Genomic DNA, 18,840 nt, shown 5'->3' on the forward strand with positions numbered 1-18,840 from the left:
AGTTGCTGCTACACCGCTACTTAAAGTGTCTTGCCAGGAGGAATGTGGCAGAGCAGGGCTTAAGAACTTTGCTTCTCCATTTGCATAAACAAGGACACAAAACTAGGACTTTGTTCTTAGATATGAGAATGTTATTTCAAAACAAACAGAGGGACAGTCCCTCCTCTGGAGAAATGTTAGGAAGATGGGCAATACTTATCCACTGGCCAGCAACTTTCATGCTGAGCAGGAAGACTAGTGATTTGGACCTACAATGGATTGAGGCGAAGTAGGATTGTGGCATAACATTGTTCTACCTAAATATTTTCCCCCAGATACAAGGAACAAAAGAAATGTGAGGCACATAGGGGAGGGGTCAGGAAACAGCCCATTCCTAGGCGTTATACCCCAGGGAGTTGGCCTCATGCTGAAACAGATAAAGTCAACAACGCTGGACTTTGTTATTACATGGTCTGCACAATCAAAGCACAGGCAGGCAAAATTTACTATAAGAGTGGGAGACACGTAGGAATCATATGCTCCTACCACCAACCAGCCCTCATGTGCTAGACAGTTGAGATCCAGAAATATGAACTATGAACACTTATTAAAGCATGACTGACTCAGCATGGTTAGGTCTGTGCACTAAATGGCCCAAATGCTCTTCAAAGACTGCTTCAGAAATACAGGTATGAACAACAACACAGAATAAATTAGACACAGAAAAAAGTGTCACTAGGAGTTTAATATACAAATAATCATTAAAGTTGTCTGATATTTACATACATTGTATAATAAAAAATCAGTGGTTGCAAATAAATAGTGATGTTACTAGCGTTTAAATAATCCATTGCTTAAACATTTTAATTTCATTTTCTACTATGGTATCAGGAAGAGAAGGCTCTGGAACAAGAGGGCCTCCTGGTCTTCCTTTGAAGAAGCTCTGACCAGGGATTTCCAAACAGGTATGAATCAAGGCACTGAGGCATGCATAATTTTATCAAATAACATGATGTATCTCAGTTTATTTACTGGGCCTTAGTGATATGAGGGGCTTGGGAAGAGGTGAGATCATATGCTAAAAAAGTAGCTAGAATACATGGATCACGGAGATATGTACATTTCTAATAGCATCACCGTTTATGAAGAAACCCAGAGGTATGACAGAAAGCTTTTACCAGAGTCCCAGGTGACTTGAGGACACAGAAAAGCCAGGCACTAGGCCAAGGCTTCAGCATTTATCCTTTCATAACATACTCCAGCTGGAAAGCTGTAAATTACAAACCTTCCCACTTGGTTAATTGTTCCAATAGGTAACCTCATTTTGGAGTTGCTGGGACAGGAGGCCACTGTCCTGATGCCTCTAGAGTGACTGTGTACCACAGACTAGTGTTTGAAGTATAGGACATCCCAACTGCTTGCAATAGATATGCTACTCTGCCCCCCTCCCACCCAAGTTGACAAGAGATGTATGGTAGTAGTTGGTAGTATTTGTCACATAATGCGGGGGTAGTCAACCCCCGGTCTGTGGCCCGGTACCGTGAAGGCCACGGTGCCGGGCCGCCGGCAGCCGCACCTGCCTCCCCCCCCCCACAGCAAGAAGCGGCCGCTTTGCTCACGGCCTGGCTAGCTTCTCGCTGCAAGAGGGAGGGGAAGAGGCAGGTGCGGCTGCCAGCATGCCAGTGACGCAAACATGCATGCGTGGAGCTGCTGTGCGTGCGCATTGCGCCCCCTGCTGGCGAAAACACAAATGCACGACAACTGCGCATGCGTGTTTGCGCGCAGCTGCCGCGGTGCACAGCACCTGGGCCGTCAGCTCTCCCCCACCCCCGGAAGCGGTCCCCGACCACAGAAAGGTTGGGGACCGCAGACATAATGCATTTCTGGGATGTTATTGCTTTTCACCTAGGCTGTCCCTGGGACTGCAAGAGAGGAATTTCATAACTGAAATAGTACCTTTGGCTTAAAGATCCTAGTTAAATACAGTCAATAACATTCCTTTATCCTGACAATTAATTCCAAGACAGTCTCTCTGCGCCATTATCCATTTATCCAGCATGCTTTTTAAGGCAGTGGCAAGCTGTAATAGATTTCTAACCATACACATTTTCAAATACTACAGAAGTGGCTACATTCCTTTCGCATCACAAAGGAAAACCAAGGAACAACATGCTTGACTACTTATGAGTTTCATTTCTGAAAGAAAGACATGTCATACAACATCTACACACCGCAGTGTGAAACAGTAATGAAAAAGTAAAACTGCTTCAGTTTATCCACTGGTGGCTGACAACATGATAACACTGGTAGGCTGTTGCAAAAACTGATTGTTCACACAGATAAAGGAAGAAGCTGCATGGGGAAGCTTCAGATATACAAAGTATTTGCAACAAAATACTTTGTTGTTCAGCATGTTTTATGTACTGGACTTGGTTATCAAAGACCAAGTCTGAGAACCTTCTGTGGAACTTCAGTTGCATAAAACAGTCCAGTTCTCATCAAATACTCATGTTGATAAAGGTAAAGGTAAAGGTATCCCCTGTGCAAGCACCAAGTCATGTCTGACCCTTGGGGTGACACCCTCTAGTGTTTTCATGGCAGACTCTATGTGGGGTGGTTTGCCAGTGCCTTCCCCAGTCATTACCATTTACCCCCCAGCAAGCTGGGTACTCATTTTACCAACCTCGGAAGGATGGAAGGCTGAGTCAACCTTGAGCCGGCTGCTGGGATTAAACTCCCAGCCTCATGGGCAGAGCTTTCAGACTGCATGTCTGCTGCCTTACCACTCTGCACCACAAGAGGCTCTTACTCATGTTGATACAGCATAACTAATATTTAAGGGTGCATTCGTTACATACATTTAAGGACTCCCAGGCAGCAGCATCACCATGTGGAAGTATCTTGTTTAGTAATTGTTATGGCTATAACAACTTAATTCCTCTAGGAAAGTCTGCTTCTTACCACAGCAACAGGTACAAAAACCAAGAACTGGAAGTATTAAATGTGAGCCATGGCAATGAGAGCAGGATTAAGGAATACACCAATCCTTTATCCATGCAGATAGAAAACTTTTTTTTTTATTTCAAATGTCCCAAGTTCACCCCTAACAAGGAAAGGAAAACATATTTTAATTTACAGATTTACAGAATTTACAGTCACTCCTCTTTCAAGACAAAATGTAAGAGCTCAAATTTGGCACCCAAAGACTGTTCACTTGAAAGCATTTTTTAGAGATGCATTTGAGAACAAAAATTGTGCTAGTACCACTTTAGATCCCTCAATGAGTCTGTAAGGTGTAAAATAATCCACTCATTAAGAGACACAGCATAATTACTTATGTTACAACTGTTAATAATAACCACTGTTCAGCTAAAAGCCACATTTTGGCTATGGTGATATGTTCAGCTCATCACTACAAGCCCGTGAAAACAGACTAGACTCCAAGAAGCTCAGGCATCGAACACATGAGTTCCATAATGCTCCCTCCACTGGGAGGATTAACTTTATCTAGAGTAATCCATGGAGCCATCAATCTTAATTACAGACTAGGCTATAGGAAGTACAATCATTCTGATATGATCCTTGCAGATCTTGTTCTCTGAATGGATATGCAGTTCATGAGACAAGCGCTCCACACAACATTAAAGTCACCAGCAGGGTGCCAATTTGGCTTCCTGAACCGCTCCCCACACCACTCAATGCCATTTTGAAAGGGAAGAAAAAGTCAAATGGAAGTTTCCAGTAGGCTCTGGGCTGGCTGCGTGGTGGCTCTGGCCACTTGGTGACATCGGTGAAGGCAACTGTAGTGATCAGTGGCAAAATGTTCATATACGTGCCTAGGGACTGAAAGGAGAGGGGGAAATCTTAGGATCCACAGGGTCTTGCCCAGTTCCTGCTTTAGAGAGCCTGTTTATCTGGGGACACAGAATGAAGGACTAAACTGTTCAGTGTCTTCCTTACTCCCAAACTGACTGTAAGTCAAAGAATGTTCAGCCAGACAATTAATAGGAAATGGGGCCTTTGTTTAAGAAGGTGGACCATAATAGAAGCTTTTCTTATTATAATTCCTCGTTAGTTTCAGAATGGGGGGAGGTCACATTTTACACCAAAGGAAATAGAAGGAACAGTGGTGTCTTGTTCCAGCCCCATTACCTTACCCAATCTATTTCATCCTTCAAGGCCGACAATTACAGCAATGCAATACAGCTCCACCTTACTAGGGCTGCATTATACTTGGGAAGCAGGAAGAAGGAAGAATTACTCCTGGAGCCCAGAGTAATTCTCAGGACCTTCAGACACATAGTTTTCAGGCGCCTCCTATTCTATCTGGCACTTGCTCTACCTGCACTTTATGGCTGTGGGGCCAGAGACTGACCTCCCTTACAAGCCTTGCAGTGGCAGCAGAGCCTCACAGTGTCCACATCTGGCATTGCACTACACTAGAAATTGGCCTCTTCCACTGTCTGTCAATACAACATATTAATTTGGAATACTACTGACCATATCCATTTCATAACGTTTCTTCCTTTACCACCCCCTTCAACTGGGGCAAGTTTGTTCATACATCTTACCTAAAAATCTGCTTAAGTACTAGACTTCTAATTTTCCATATGAACCCCTGTAAGGTAAGGAAATTGAGACCCCCCCCTTTGCCAGACAGTCTTGATGGCTTACCTGCAGAGACTTACACGTATACAGATATCGGGCTCCCAGAACCTGAGCTTGTGGGTTAGACAGGAGGCCTACCTGGGCCCATATCACTTGGATCTCCAGGGAAATAGGAATCATACAATGCCTGTCCTAGAAAGGAAAATAAAAAGGTAACCTTAAGGGCAACCATTCATCAGGTAACAGAAGTGACAAGAAAATGTCCAGAATTACATGTTGCAACAGCTATAATCTAGTACAGAGGAATACACGAGGAAGAATACATTTAAGAGCTCATCATGAATCAGCAATGCATGGATAAGGAATATGTAGCTCTTACAACTCCCATCACTCTTTTCTCTAAAGAAAGCAAAACAATACAAAACGTGCACTTTGGCCCAGCTAAATGTTGTTTTGTCGGTGTACTAAGCAAAACACAAGTATACTCTACCTTGATACCACTGGAGAGATTTCCGAGGGGTAACCATCCCGTGTAAGTAAGTGTGAATATGTGTAAATAATCTCCTATGGATACACATAGGTTTCCAATAAAGTGAGCTCTCACTAAAACATATGCTGAAATAAATTTTGTTAGTCTTTAAGGGGCATTGGACTACCATTTCATTTTATTTGAAAGAAAGATTTTGCCTACAAAGCAGACAATGCCCACTCATTTTTCAAATATTGTTGCATGGCCTATGAAGGTAATCCATATATAAAACTCGCTGCCCTTTCACTGTATTACCTGCACGATGCATCTTTGGATGAAGATGCTATTCCATTCTCCTGGCTGGCTTGTATCAGCATTGCCAGTTATGGCCAATCTCCCTGGGTTATGTGGCCCTTGGAAGGCTTGATATATACTCTTCTGCAAGTGACTACAATTTGCTTCTTCCAGCTTAACAGATGCACTAGAGATAATACAGAAATAGAGAGAAAGAGTGACCATGTTGTCCAAAATGTCAGGGAAATTCAATTTCCATACAGAAACACTGTCTAGAAGTGTTTGATCATATGGAATTGTATCAGCACACAAGAACATACAGATGATCTTGGATGGAGATAGTTGCAAGCCAGCTAGTCCCTTGCAGGAATGTTTCACACTTGTATGGAAACAAATGGGCCCAGCAGCAAATGGTGGGGTGGGAGTCTTTGATCACTGACAGTTTTATTTTTCCTATGTTTTTTGTGAACTACAACTGAATTCCATGGGACTGATTGGTTGTTTTGGCAAAGAATTATCATAGGGCTGTATTTGGATGTGTGACACAATTTACTAATTTAACAGAATTAATTTTTGCTATATATTCCCACTGTCATGAAGGGAGTTCATAGTCTGAGGAAGACTACTTGCACTCGAAAGCTCACACTTTGAATAAATCTTTGTTGGTTTTAAAGGTGCTACTGGATTCTGACTTTATCATACAGATGAGTTCATCTTTCCATCTTGGGCAATATCCTGTGCAATTAAGAGCATTCATAATTCAGTCCTTCAATAAAAGCACAGCTTATGAGGCAAGAGAGGGGCAGCCTCTTGCCAAACATTTCAGCTCATGTACCAAGCAGGGAATAATCAGCCATGGCTTGCTAAATCAGGCTACGTCATTAGGACAGAAGATGTGAGCATGTAAGACGATAGAAGTGTTACTTGAACTGGCAGCCAGTCCTCACGTTCTCTCTAAACAGTATCCTGTATCTCTTCTCCGAGCATTGTCCATTATCTTGATTCTGCAAAATGGTTACCTGAAGTAAGGGGAAGGGTCAAGAAACTAAACAGGAAGGTAATAGAAACCAGAGAAACTCTGTAGAGCAATTGTCTACAACCCATCCTGAACAATGATATTTCTTTCTTACAGGCCTTGGCTGGCAGGTGCCTTTTTGCTTACAAACAACCCCCTAATTTAAAAACTGATCCACAGAACCAACAGATTGCCTAACAGACATATTAGCCTAGGACCAAACCCTGCAGTAAACAGCTGCCAACTCTGACCCTACACTCACTCAAGCAACACTGTTACAAGATATAGTAATATCAGTGGTTTATTTAGCTGCTGTTTTACATCCAATTAGATACTTGTCCATATAAGAAAAAAAGGTCAGCCTTGCACATAAGAATAAATGGATGCAAATCTAAAATAAAAACAGCAATGTTCTGAAACCAATGAGCTCAAAAATTAGAATGTGGCAGAATAGATTCAAAAGATAAACAATGGCAGACAAGGGGCTTGAGAATAAACAAGCTTACTATAATACCTTGACAGTTTTAACATTCCTTTTGCAGATCCTTTTGGAACTAGATTAGATTCTGTACACTCACCTGATCCCTCATCAGATCCAAATCTTTGTCATAAAATCTGAAACCCAAGGGATCAACATTGCATGTTTGCTAGTAGTTCCATCAGCTACAATTAAGAGACATTAACTTCTTGCTCTCTTTTGCTGGCATAAATACTGAGTAATACTATTTTCAATCCTGAGTGTACAGAAATTCTAGATTGTGGTCATGGCCTTGATTCTATATGAATTTGTCACCAGAAGGGACAAAGGGACTCTCAGAAATCCACTCTACAACATTTGTAGGAAAGGACCCTGGGAAACTAACAGTCCTCTAAAGAAATAATTGTTTAAAGGCTGTAACCACATCACAAGTCAAAGATATAGTCCTAGAAAGGATACATATTGCTGAGTGCCATTGTATAAAGCTACTAGTGGTGCTCCATTGATATATCCAGGATTCCCACTTCTCCATTTGTTAAAAGAAGGGCTTCTATTCTGCAAGAAACAAAACAGGGGGAAACAACATTATCAGGGATATAAATCTCTGCACAGAATATGGCCAGGGATTAAAATGCCAAAGAAATGCCATTTATGCATAAGACAAGTCCTTGCATTTATTGCCATATAATAGTGTTTAATGTCCCAATAAATTTAGTTTACTTAGTCAACAGCACAAAAGGTGAGTTGCAAACCATCTGGGGGAAATCACTGGGAGTGAATGCACTGGAAATGCTAAAGAACAATATTGCCCATAATTCCAGGAAACCATCACTGACATGTGATATTCAAAGTCAACAAGAATGGCAAGAAACCACTGGAGTGAGGAACATTTCCAAGGAGCATCTTCCCTAAAGGGAAGAAAAGGAGGAAACTAATGTATTTAGGCAAGGCAATACAGTACTTTGCTAGACAGGTAAAAATATTGCAGCAGAGAAATTAGAAAAGCAAAGACTTTCTAAAATTTCAGTGCATATAATGGATTATAACTTGCAAATTTCATTCCAGGTTAACATCCATTTTTATAAGAGACATCAGCTGCCTACTCATTTATTGTAACAGTGTGACTCACAGGCACTCGTGCAAAAGGTACAAATGTACTAGGTATATGAAAGCAAGAACATTTAACCTGCTCACCAACTTGGAATTCTTTCATCTGAAGGGGGTGACAGGACTGATTGTGATCACACCGCAATCCCACACAGAGAGTGTACTACAAACTTAAACTCTGAGATACTGAAGGAACTTTATTCATCACGAGTACCAACCACCTAGATAGGAAATGTTCTCAACTGTCTGTCAATGTCTGCAAAATCTTATCTTTAGAAATGTCTGGCATTATATTTCCAAGTACTGACACTTTTTCCTTTTGTAGGTGTCACATTAAGCAACATCAGATTGGTATGTGGAACATAAAGCCTTTCTACACTATTAGATCTACAGGATGTTTCCAAAGCTCATGAGCCTGAGAGTTACTGAAGAAAAACTCTACTTATCTAGACTTATACAGATTTCTACTCTAAGGACATATGATCAAAAATATATCGGACTACTTATCTAATTTTTTACACCATTAGCACCCCAGTGGTTCACAAAAATAGTAAATGGATAATAGATCCAATTCTAACAGGGTTCATAGCTGAGAACCCAGTTGCATGTTATTGCCCCAACTTCTATACTACCAAACTCCACCCTCTTTCCTAGTCCAAGGATGCATTCAAGAAGTGACACTAACCAAAAAGTTCAGAGAAAAACGCTGTTGTAGTATGGACCTTGGGTTTCCGTATATGCTGTCCACTTGAAATTGGACAGAAATATTCTGAATTCCATGGATCCCATTGAATTCCACTTCATAGATCACCTAGCATGACAAATCATCAGAGGGAGTAAGTATACATTGGGATAGTGCTCAGTCCAAGCTCCCCACTGTTTTGCTGATGAGGTGTCTGTTGAACTAATAGGATACCTCAGAAACAACATTGTAGCATGTTCTGCCAATCAGTATTGGAGATGCAGGCACTGAGACTGGAATGATCTTGACCTGGAAAAAACACAGCATATTTTCAGTTCTCAGTGAAGAATATCGTATTATCAAGTACTCTGTTCTATCAAGGAGTGGTTTAAGAATTTGCGGGGACCACAGCACCAGAGTGAGTTTAAGGATTTGGGGGGGGGGGTCCTAGCAGAGTACAAATGTGGCAGGAGCAGCCAAACACAGTGGAAAGGATGTCACTCAAGTGTCCTTAAAGAGGGAAAAGGGGGAAGAGTGAAGCTACAGCCCTAATCCATGGGGTTGGGGGGGCACCATGCATGGCCCCTGGAAGCACAGGGCCTGTAGAACATGCTACATGGATAAACTGGCCCTGGTTCTATCCATTAAAATCTAGGAGCTTTCTCCAGCTTCCAAACCACATCCCTTATTTCCTATTTCCTTGCTTGCAACATTTCTATTTTCCATATGGTCTCTGATTGGTAAACCATTCTGAGATACAACTGAGTTCCACTTGACTCAAAATTATCATTCTGCCATTGGAGCTATCTAGCCTGTCATATACTCTCAAGCCTATTCCATCTCACAGAGGGACAGAGAAGATAAAAGGGAGAAGGAGTGAATTTTGTAAGTCACTTTGGGTCCTCAATAGGAGAAAATAGAGGTATAAATGGAGAAAATAAAAGCAGAGTTCCTTAGCTCAGGAATTACTATTCCTGAAATAATCTTACCACTAAGGGCTGAAATACACTCAAGTTGACTGGAACCTGAAACAGAAAAGAGGGAGATGCCTTAGTACCTACGCAGAAAAGGATCTTGCAGGCCTTTGATTTCATATTGACAGCTTTTTTGCTCTGTTTTTATATAAAGAAAGCATTATTTAGGATTAACCAGTTTTATAAAAGGACCTGTAATAGTCCTGTAATAGTCCACCAGAAACCAGTTATTCCTTAAATTTTCTAAGTTATTATAAACATAAAGAACTCACTGAACTGAGATTTTGTATCAAAACAAAGGCAGCAAATACCCCTCAATTCTAAGTTCCTTGATCAATGTACAAGCATTATGGTCACGACTACACCAAAGTGGTAGAACAATGAAGTCAAAAGCAAAACAAAAAATGGACACCTTCAGCACACTGAAGTCACGGTAGTATGAAGCTGCATTCAGTGCAGGATCAGTGGTACAGCTGCTCGTCAGATTAGTAATGATGCGAATGCAGCTTGTGCTTTTACTCTCCAGGAAACCTGAAAAGAAACATCACATAAATAGGGTGAGAGCTGGGAGCAAGCAGCAAACATCAGCCTAGAAACCACCTTGAACCAGCAAGAAAAGCAATAAGTATTTTAATAAATCATGACAACAGTAGATAGAGGTTCTCAAGTACAGTTGCTAAAACACCTGTGGCAACCCAAATTTTTATTTCAGTGATCAAAAGCTTCTTACATTTAGGAGAAGAAAATATTCTAAAAGTTGCTACCAACATAAAGAGGCAAAGAGTGATTCTTCTGTAATGATACCAGCCTGCATCTTGTGCTGGGATGCAGAGTTGACACAGATTGAAACAGAAAAATGTCCTCCAACACACAAGCACCTGCAGCTCCTCTCTTGTAAAATCTCCTTTTGGGCAAGAAAGGACATACGTACTTTTCTTACATGAGGCAAGAAGCACCAGTGGTTAGTAGAAACAATAACAAGTGACTGTTTTTTCTCTTTCTCTGATCCCTTTATTATTATGTGTGACCTCTATAGTGTTCTAAGGTGACATGCGTTATCCTGCTTCCTTGCTTTGCTTTCCCAGTCGCCAAAGGTTATTGACTAAGACATTTTAGTTATACCAAAAGAACAGGATAGCTTAGTTGCAGATAGCAGAAAGACATAATAGTGTATCTTTAAACAGCAGCTGAGATACTTATCATGAGTACTGATCCTGCATTGGGCAGGGATTGGACTAGATTGCCTGTATGGCCCCTTCCACCTCTATGACTCTGTGGGGGTAGCTCCTAGGCAAAAGAGGATCCTTTAAAATAAATAGGTTTTCCCCCCTCTTAAACATAAAAAGAGTTAATTTCTAAGTATAACAATGTAATGGTTTCTGTATAGCTAATAAGCTTAATAGTTTCAGATAGGTATATAAGCCGTCAATTCTGTCCCTAGGATTCAGCTACCACCTAATCATAACACATTTCCCTCACTCATCCTGCCCCCTTCTTATTCCACAAGCCTACATTTTAGATCACAACTTCACTTAAAACAGACACAAAACACACGTGGCAAAACATGACAGTGATATAATATCAATAGGCCATGTTAGTCTTTGACTAACATTCCCTGATACTTTTCAGCCAATGGCCTATTGATATTATTAAAACACTAATATAAGTAAATACTGTAGGATTTTTCCACACTAACTGTCACTATTGTTACAACTATCTTACATTGGAGGACTCAACACTGAAGAAAATATATTGAAAATGGAAATTATCTAGAAAGTGTTGTGGTTGATTATGTATATAAAAATTGTATTAAAATTGAATATATATTGTCAGAACAAGAATATTGCCTTGAATAGGTTTCATGTTTTTCTGTTGGTATTCTATTGTGAACCTTCCTTTTTTCGTGCTGTAATACTATAGTGATGAAGTCCAGATAAAAATTTTGAATCCCTGCTAACAGGTACTAGAACAGTGCTGAAAGTCCCCTTCTCACCGGCAGGATTTTCATCAGTGCAAAGTTTGCTGGCAAACATGCTTGCTGGTTGTTTGAGTACATTCAATACGGATGAAGCAGCAAAGTAAATCTGGATTGGATCCCCTACCTGAAACGAAATAGGAAGGCTGACAGATAAAGTAGATTCCAGCAAAACAAGAATACACACTAAAGCAGAACTTCATAATCCAGTCTTCTACATAAAGGATGGGTTCCCTTAAGCTACTAGTAAGGTCTCATCACTTGGGGAAAACAAGACTTTACATGAAGGATGCAGAATTAAAAGGAGAAAAAAAACATAACTTTCAGTTTTTTATCTTGACTCTCTGAAGTAGTTCTCTCACTAACGTGAACACAGGAAAAATACTTATCCAGAGCAAGCAGCCAACTCACCCGATAAAATGTAGATGGGGAAGGCTCAGTTTGTTCTGGCAAAATGAATGATGGCCTTCCATATTGTGCTGACAGTACTGGTAAGTTTTCTTCTGTAATCACCTGTGGCTTTTGGAAATAGTTCAGTTTTGCTATATGTAGAAATAAGAAAGAAATTTATAGTAAGCTGAGGGATGTCTTGAATCAAATTAGACAGAGCTGCATGACTTAGTCCTATAATCAAGACCACGTGGCATCAAGAAGGAACCAGATATTATAGTGTAAACTTTTCAGCAACTAAAACACAGAACAGAATCAGATTGCCACAAAACAACTGGAAGAAAAACCAAAATACAAAGTGATCAGTATTAAAAGAAGAGCTGGATTTCATACCCCACTTTTCACTGCCCAAAGGAGTCTCAAAGTGGTTTACAACCGCCTTCCCTTCTTCCCCCCACAGCAGATGCCCTGTGAGGTAGGTGGGGATGTGAGAGCTCTGACAGGACTGTTAGAAGAGTACTACCAGGACTGTGACAAGCCCAAAGTCACACAGCTAACTGCATGTGGAAGAGTAGGGAATCAAACTTGGTTTGCCAGATTAGAAGCCGCAGTTTTTAACCACTACGTCACACTGGCTCTCCCATTACACCACGGTGGCATGGATGTATGTTCAGATGATGTATCTTTGGCACCCGTAAGATCTATATGGACACTTTTATTGATTGATTTGATTTTTAGACTGCCCTTCTCTCATTGGCTCAGGTTGTGGAGCTTGAGCATGTGAAGAAGATCCTTAGATAGGTAAGACTGACCATCTGTGTTCTCAACACTTACTCTTCCTAGTTGATAAAAGCTCCCAGAGAACTGGCTGAGTGGTTAGGGAAGTGGTAAATGTTTCCCTGAGAGTGCTATTAGAAATTGCTGGCCAATCTCCAGTTTTCCATTCTTGGCCAAGGTGCTAGAGCGGTTGTGTCTTCTCAGATCCAGGGGCTCCTGGAAAAGACTGTTTTTCGGGATCCATTTCTACCTAGTTTCGGGCTAGACTGCTTTGGTAGCCTTGGTTGATAATCTCAATCAGTAACAAGACAAGGGGAATGTGAACTTGCAAGTTCTGCTGTATTTCTCAATGGCCTTAAATACTATTGACCATACTCTCCTACTGAGCCACCTCTCAGCACTAAGACTAAAGGGTACAGTGTTACAGTGGTTTGAGTCCTATCTGTTGAGGATTCCTGGTCTAACCCATAGCCATTAGCCTGCAGAGTGCTGCAGGGTTCCATCTTATCCCCCATGCTATTTAATAATATGAAGCCACTAGGGATAGATCATCAGGAGGTATCCCTGGGTTAGTAGAAAGGCGCACCTGGGACTCCAGAACTCTCATTTCTTGGATGGGCTTATACTTCCCTTGAAGGGCCAGTTTCACAACTTATAAGTGCCAGTTGAAATAGCAGCCACCTTAGAAAACAGGGTTGCTGTGGCAGCACAGAGTACTTTGGTCCAGCTTTAGTTGGTGCAGCAGCTGTGCACATTCTTGGTTCAGTCAGACCTAGCCACAGTGATCCATGCCTCAGTTACATCTACACTAGACTACTGCAATGTGTTCTACTTAGGGGTACTCTTGAGATGTAGCTAGTGCAGAATGCCATGGCTAGATTGCTTATCAGGGCTAACTACCAAGAGCATATAACCCCGATATTGCAGCAATTACACATTGGTTTTGTCCTTTAAAAGTCTTATATGGCTTGGGACTCAGGTATCTCAAGGACCACGTTCTCTCATACGCTCCTGCCTGGGAATTAAGACCTGAAGGAGAATCCATTAAGACAGTCTCATTGATCAAATATGCTTATCTGGTAGGCACACAAGAGAGGGCCTATTTGATGTCAACCCCACTATTATGCAACAAGCTTTTCAGGGGAGATGTACCTGGCCTACCCACTGCCTGCATTTGATAGATTTCATTTTATTTACTGACAGTGCTAATCTGAGTTTTAATATTATGACCTTTTATCTGTTTTTATAATTGTTGTTTTATTTACATTGCTTTTGTTTTGTTTATTATAATCACTTTATTTTGACTTCCATAAAGGAGAAAGGCAGCTAATAAATGTTTTAAATTAATAAATACATAGAAAAGGCTGAGCAACATTGGTGCCACGTTGGATATGAAAGTTATAGTAAAACACGAATGAACAATATCATATTGCTATTAAAAAGGGGAAGCATTTTTGTTTGTTTTATTATCAAATGTATTTCATCCAAGACATCCATTCAGAATAGACACATTTGTTTGTGAACAGAGGAAAAGATTAATATCAGAATGGTCTGAAGAACTGAAAAATAAATGCACAAGGGTACATACAGAAGGAAAATGATGCAGCCAAAATGAACAGCAACCCTAAGACGGAGTGTAACATTCCAGACTGCATTTTCTACTTACAGTTATTTAGCTGCACACAGAAGAGAAACGTACATCCACTAGAATCAGGAACTATTTCAGTGAAGTAAGGGGTGTTATTTCGGAAAATGAGAGATTTCTGTAAACACATCCGACTTACAACCCTAAGCACAAGCAAGCAAAATCAACATGTAGAAGGGGGATCATGATACAATAGCTTAAAAAATCTCATGTCAACAATACATTCACAACAAATACCATCAAATATACACAGCTAACTGCAAAGGTTATTGAAACGGATATCACTGGCATACAATAAAGAACAATGTATGTTTTGTTAGAGAGCTGCTGTTTCTACTCCAACTTTATGTTGATTTTGTGGCAGATGGTAGTTCAGAGTATTAAAACTCTGTGAATCAGTTTAATCTTGGATTCACACACCAGAAAAAAAGTTAACAGCAATTTCTATAATCTGTTAGGCTCCAGATTTAAAGTGCACAGATATGCAAAAATTCTTGGAACATGTAAAGCTGCCTTATGTTCTCTCACTGATCTAGCTAACTCAGTATTGTTAATTCTGAATGGTAGTGGCTCTCTAATGTTTCACGCAGAGGTCATTCCCACCAGCCTAATAAGGACTGAATCCCAGGACTTCTGCAAGTAAAGCATGCACAGTCCTGGTGAGCTGCAGTTTGTCTCCTTCTCTCTCACACACAAGAAGACAAAAGGATAGTTTAACACTGGCCCAAACAGAGTCCCTGAAAATCCTTTTTTCCCTGCTCAAAGCATTAAAGGATAAGATACATAAAGTGGATCTTTTCAAGTATTTCTGCCTACAAAATGTGTCCAAATTAATAAAACAGAGCATGAGAATATCCTAGGTGACACTCGGGGGCTTGCAGAGTGGAAAATACTAAAATTCACAAGCTTATTTTCCCCCAAAAATCTATTTCCTACATTAGCAAGATAGTGTTAAAATCCCAAAACAGCCCAGAGCCTCCATGACCTCCCTTGTACTAATTAAGTTGGCTTCTTAAACAAGCTTTAGTTCTTTTCTCCAACACCCTACCCAATGCCCTTATTCCTTGCACAATGGAAAGTAGTAAATGCAGCTGCCGCACCTGGTGCTGCCTGGAAGACAGAAGGAGAAGGGGCACTCAGAACCCCCCATGCTGCATCCTGAGCCACATCTTGAATCACAGCAGCAGTTGAGGTCACAGAAGCCTGGGTGCAGGTCACAAGGGCAGACTGACAAAGAGCCTGCAGGGGGGAATGAAGTTAGCATTCGGGATTGCAGGAAGAAGACATGAATCAAGAAAGACATTTTGTATCTTCTATCAGTCTCTCTCATCCTTCCCCTAAGAAGTTCAGAGTGATGTACATCAGTGGTCCCTGACCCCCGGGCCAGGGATCAGTACTGGTCCGTGGATCAGTCGGTACCAGGCCGCGGTTCCTCCTCGTCCTCTTCCCTCGCTGCTGCCTCGGAGGCTGCCCTGCCACTCTGCCGCCAACTCACCTCTGGTGCTCTCCAGTGGCTGCCATGGCTGGGGCTCCCCTTCGGTGTGGCAGCTGCTGTTGGCAGCACCTCTCGAGTGGGTGGCGGGAAGTCAGGGGCGCTGGCAGGAAAGCAAGTGGAGCAGGGGCTCAGGCGGCGATGATGTCCCTTGACAAAAGACTACCCCCGCCCCCGGGCCTCAGTAAAATTGTCAAGCGTTGACCGGTCCCTGGTGATAAAAAGGTTGGGGACCACTGATGTACATAACTCTCACTTTCTCCATGTTAACTGCAGAACAACCATTCCTCTAGCCCAAAGTCACTCACCAAAAGTTCCTGGCAGAGTGGAATATGAACACCAGTCTCTTACGCCCATTCTGCACAAGAATCAACGTGGCCAATTGTTTACAGTAAGCAATTCCGGAATTTAAAATAGTGGAATTCGGCGTTATGCATACCTGCCTTTGTAGTTGAATCCAGTAGCGTTGCAATCGTTTCCCACAGGTTGCCATAAATTGCTAGAAAGGAAGCAATTTTTTCTGTGCTTTGTCCCACCCCTGGCCGTCACTCAAACGAACAGCCAATGGACGGCCGTTATCATGCTCCTGAAAAGCCCCTTTCCCTTTAAGACAGGTTTAAAAATACACACACACGTTGCAACGAATCTGCGTTGATTCGTTGCAACAGAGAGACCCATCTAGCTGGCAGGTGGTGTATGAGCTGGCGATTCATTGTTGCCACACTCCCCCGAGTGAAAAAAAAATCCCCCCCCTCCGTGCACGGACACGATTTTCGGCTGAAAATAAAGGGAACTTGCAAACGGGGCTGTGTTGTGCTTGGTGACTTAAAGCAGCTCTGTGGAGGGACTGCAGCCAGAGAAGCCTCGCTGGGTGAATGAAGGCTCGCCGGTCCGAGAAAAAAAAATGGCAATTGCTTCACCGGAAGATCAGAGGAGAGAGCCAGTGGGAGGGACTTTGCTGAAACAGCAACAATGGTAACGCACAGAACTTTTTCGCTAGTGTTGCAGATTGGTTGCAAGAGTGTAGTGCTTTCCAGAGGGTGAATCCACTTTTTGGGATTTCCCTGGAAGCGCTACAACGAAGCGCTTTTTGCTGATCGGTTTTCAGGAGTGTGGCAGATTGTGTACAACATTGTGCATAACTGCATTTTAGTAGCGATTACAATTTGCCACACTCCTGCTACAATAAACCTGTGTGGAATGGGCCTTAGAGTCCACTCAAATGTTCTAACCCAGTGGTCCCCAACCTTTTTATCACCGTGGACCAGTCAGCACTTGACAATTTTACTGAGGCCCGGGGGGGGAGGTAATCATTTGCCGAGGGAAGTCGCCACTGCCGCCTGAGCCCCTGCTCCAATTGCTTTCCTGCCAGCACGCCTGACTTCCCCCCGCTTGCTGGGGGGCACTGCCAGCAACAGCTGTGCAGTGCCATGCCGAGGGGGAGCCCCAGCCATGGCGGCCACTGAACGGCACCAAAGGTGAGCTGGCAGCAGAGTGGCAGGGCAGCCCCCAAGGCAGCAGCTGGAGAGGACAAGGAGGAGCCGCGGCTGATCCACAGACCTGGACCGGTCCTCAGACCGGGGGTTGGGGACCACTGTTCTAACCGATTACAACACACTGTGTATTATATATAGTTATCTCAAAAGGAGCTGGAAATAGTGCAGAAAGGGATGACCAGGAATTAGATCCAGGAATTAAATAATGCTCCGGTACAAAGAAAAGCGTCTGGGCCTTTTTAGTTTAGGTGAGAAAACTTACATGAAACACAACAGAGAGAACATCTCTCCACCCACACAAAACTAGTTCAGGGCGAAACTGACAGGCAACAGGTTCAGGACAGACATTACATAGACAATCATTTTAATGGATTCAGAGGCTCTGAAAGGAGTGATGGTTGACTAACTTACATGGCTTGCAGTGGAGAATAGAAAAATAATTGCTACTGCTGAACATCATTACTTATGTCCAGATTTGGACTGGCCATTTACTTTACTAGGACATCCCAGTGGGCTGGTGCTCTGAGCTTCCCCTTCCACAAGGGCCAGCATGGAGCATCTCATTGACACCCAGCTTCACTCTGTGCTCACCGGGACACAGAGGCACCTCCTTTCTCTCCAGCTAGTTCTTCAGTCCATTTGGAGGTGGGGCAAGGCAACAGAAGGGGAATTGGCTCTTTCTCAGAGCAATTTTGGCCTCCCAATCTGTCCTGGTTAAACAAAACCTGCATCTTCAGAGTCAACGTACTAATTAATGCCAGATGCTGAGAGGCAACAGGAGGTGGGAAGGTTCCTGCTTGCTAGGGGCCTTCCTGGAAGAATCGGCCTGCCACTGAGAGGGCAGGGTGCTAAACTAGATGAACCTGTGTGCGAAGCCCTCGTTTACCCTCCTTATGTCAAGGGATGCTTTAGAACAGCGTCTACCTCAGGCAATCCCAGCTTCTCCCTCACCCATTCCGTGAGCGGCTCTGTCTTCCTGCCAAACCTCGGGTGTCTCGCTGGGCCTCGTCTCATTCGTGGGATCTTCCTCCGAGTACAGGGTATCATTTTCTTTCTCCGTCTCAGCCATCCCCAAGACCGACACCAGAAGCAGCAGCAAAATTAGCAACTGCTCCAGAGCCATCACGGACGCCTCCCTTCGTTGCTAAGAGACCGGAGGCGCACACTTATGACGGAGGCTAATCGCCCGCACGAGTAAGAGCCATAAAACCCGATTGCGCAGGCGCGAAATAGCTGCTTCTCTGGAAGGAGGAGCTTTAGCCAGCAGCGGGGCCGCAGGGACAGCGGTGGGTTTGCTCAGTGGCTGGCCGTTCGTCAGGAGGCGCCAAAGCATAAACCGGGGGCGGGGGGAGATTCGAGCGGAGTGAAGTAGCAGCAGGCGGCGATCTGAGGCACAGCTAGAGGGAACGTCGAGGGGAGGGGAAGCAAATATACTCTGCTGTTGCCCCCGCTCAGTCCA

At 42.8% G+C, this 18,840-nt stretch overlaps 1 protein-coding gene and 1 long non-coding RNA gene across 2 annotated transcripts; one reads left to right on the forward strand and one right to left on the reverse strand.

The window, feature by feature from the left end:
- Positions 1 to 533: 533 nt before the first annotated feature.
- LOC143843391 (uncharacterized) lies at positions 534 to 10,329 on the forward strand. The gene is made up of 3 exons (XR_013233546.1): positions 534 to 668; positions 871 to 944; positions 8,276 to 10,329. It is a non-coding gene; the product is annotated as an uncharacterized LOC143843391 (long non-coding RNA).
- Positions 707 to 18,581, reverse strand: TCTN3 (tectonic family member 3). The gene is made up of 14 exons (XM_077349374.1): positions 18,333 to 18,581; positions 15,494 to 15,632; positions 14,415 to 14,536; positions 11,993 to 12,123; positions 11,600 to 11,708; positions 10,019 to 10,137; positions 9,622 to 9,657; positions 8,867 to 8,941; positions 8,636 to 8,761; positions 7,303 to 7,398; positions 6,275 to 6,369; positions 5,372 to 5,537; positions 4,654 to 4,779; positions 707 to 3,822 (listed from the first exon to the last, which is right to left on the reverse strand). Exons 1-14 carry the CDS (start codon positions 18,502 to 18,504, stop codon positions 3,595 to 3,597), a joined length of 1,740 nt encoding a protein of 579 aa, XP_077205489.1. The 5' UTR covers positions 18,505 to 18,581; the 3' UTR covers positions 707 to 3,594.
- Between the last annotated feature and the right edge of the window lie 259 nt (positions 18,582 to 18,840).

Source organism: Paroedura picta, chromosome 8, assembly GCF_049243985.1.
Source record: "Paroedura picta isolate Pp20150507F chromosome 8, Ppicta_v3.0, whole genome shotgun sequence".
NCBI lineage: Eukaryota > Metazoa > Chordata > Lepidosauria > Squamata > Gekkonidae > Paroedura > Paroedura picta.

Excerpts from the sequence above, each read along its gene's own strand:
- TCTN3 (XM_077349374.1), bottom strand. The coding sequence starts at position 18,504 with ATGGCTCTGGAGCAGTTGCTAATTTTGCTGCTGCTTCTGGTGTCGGTC. Across the intron at positions 14,537-15,493 it reads TGTCTTCCAGGCAGCACCAG|GGTTGTAAGTCGGATGTGTT; the intron begins GTGCGGCAGCTG and ends GCTTGTGCTTAG. Across the intron at positions 11,709-11,992 it reads CCCCATCTACATTTTATCGG|GTAGGGGATCCAATCCAGAT; the intron begins GTGAGTTGGCTG and ends ATTTCGTTTCAG.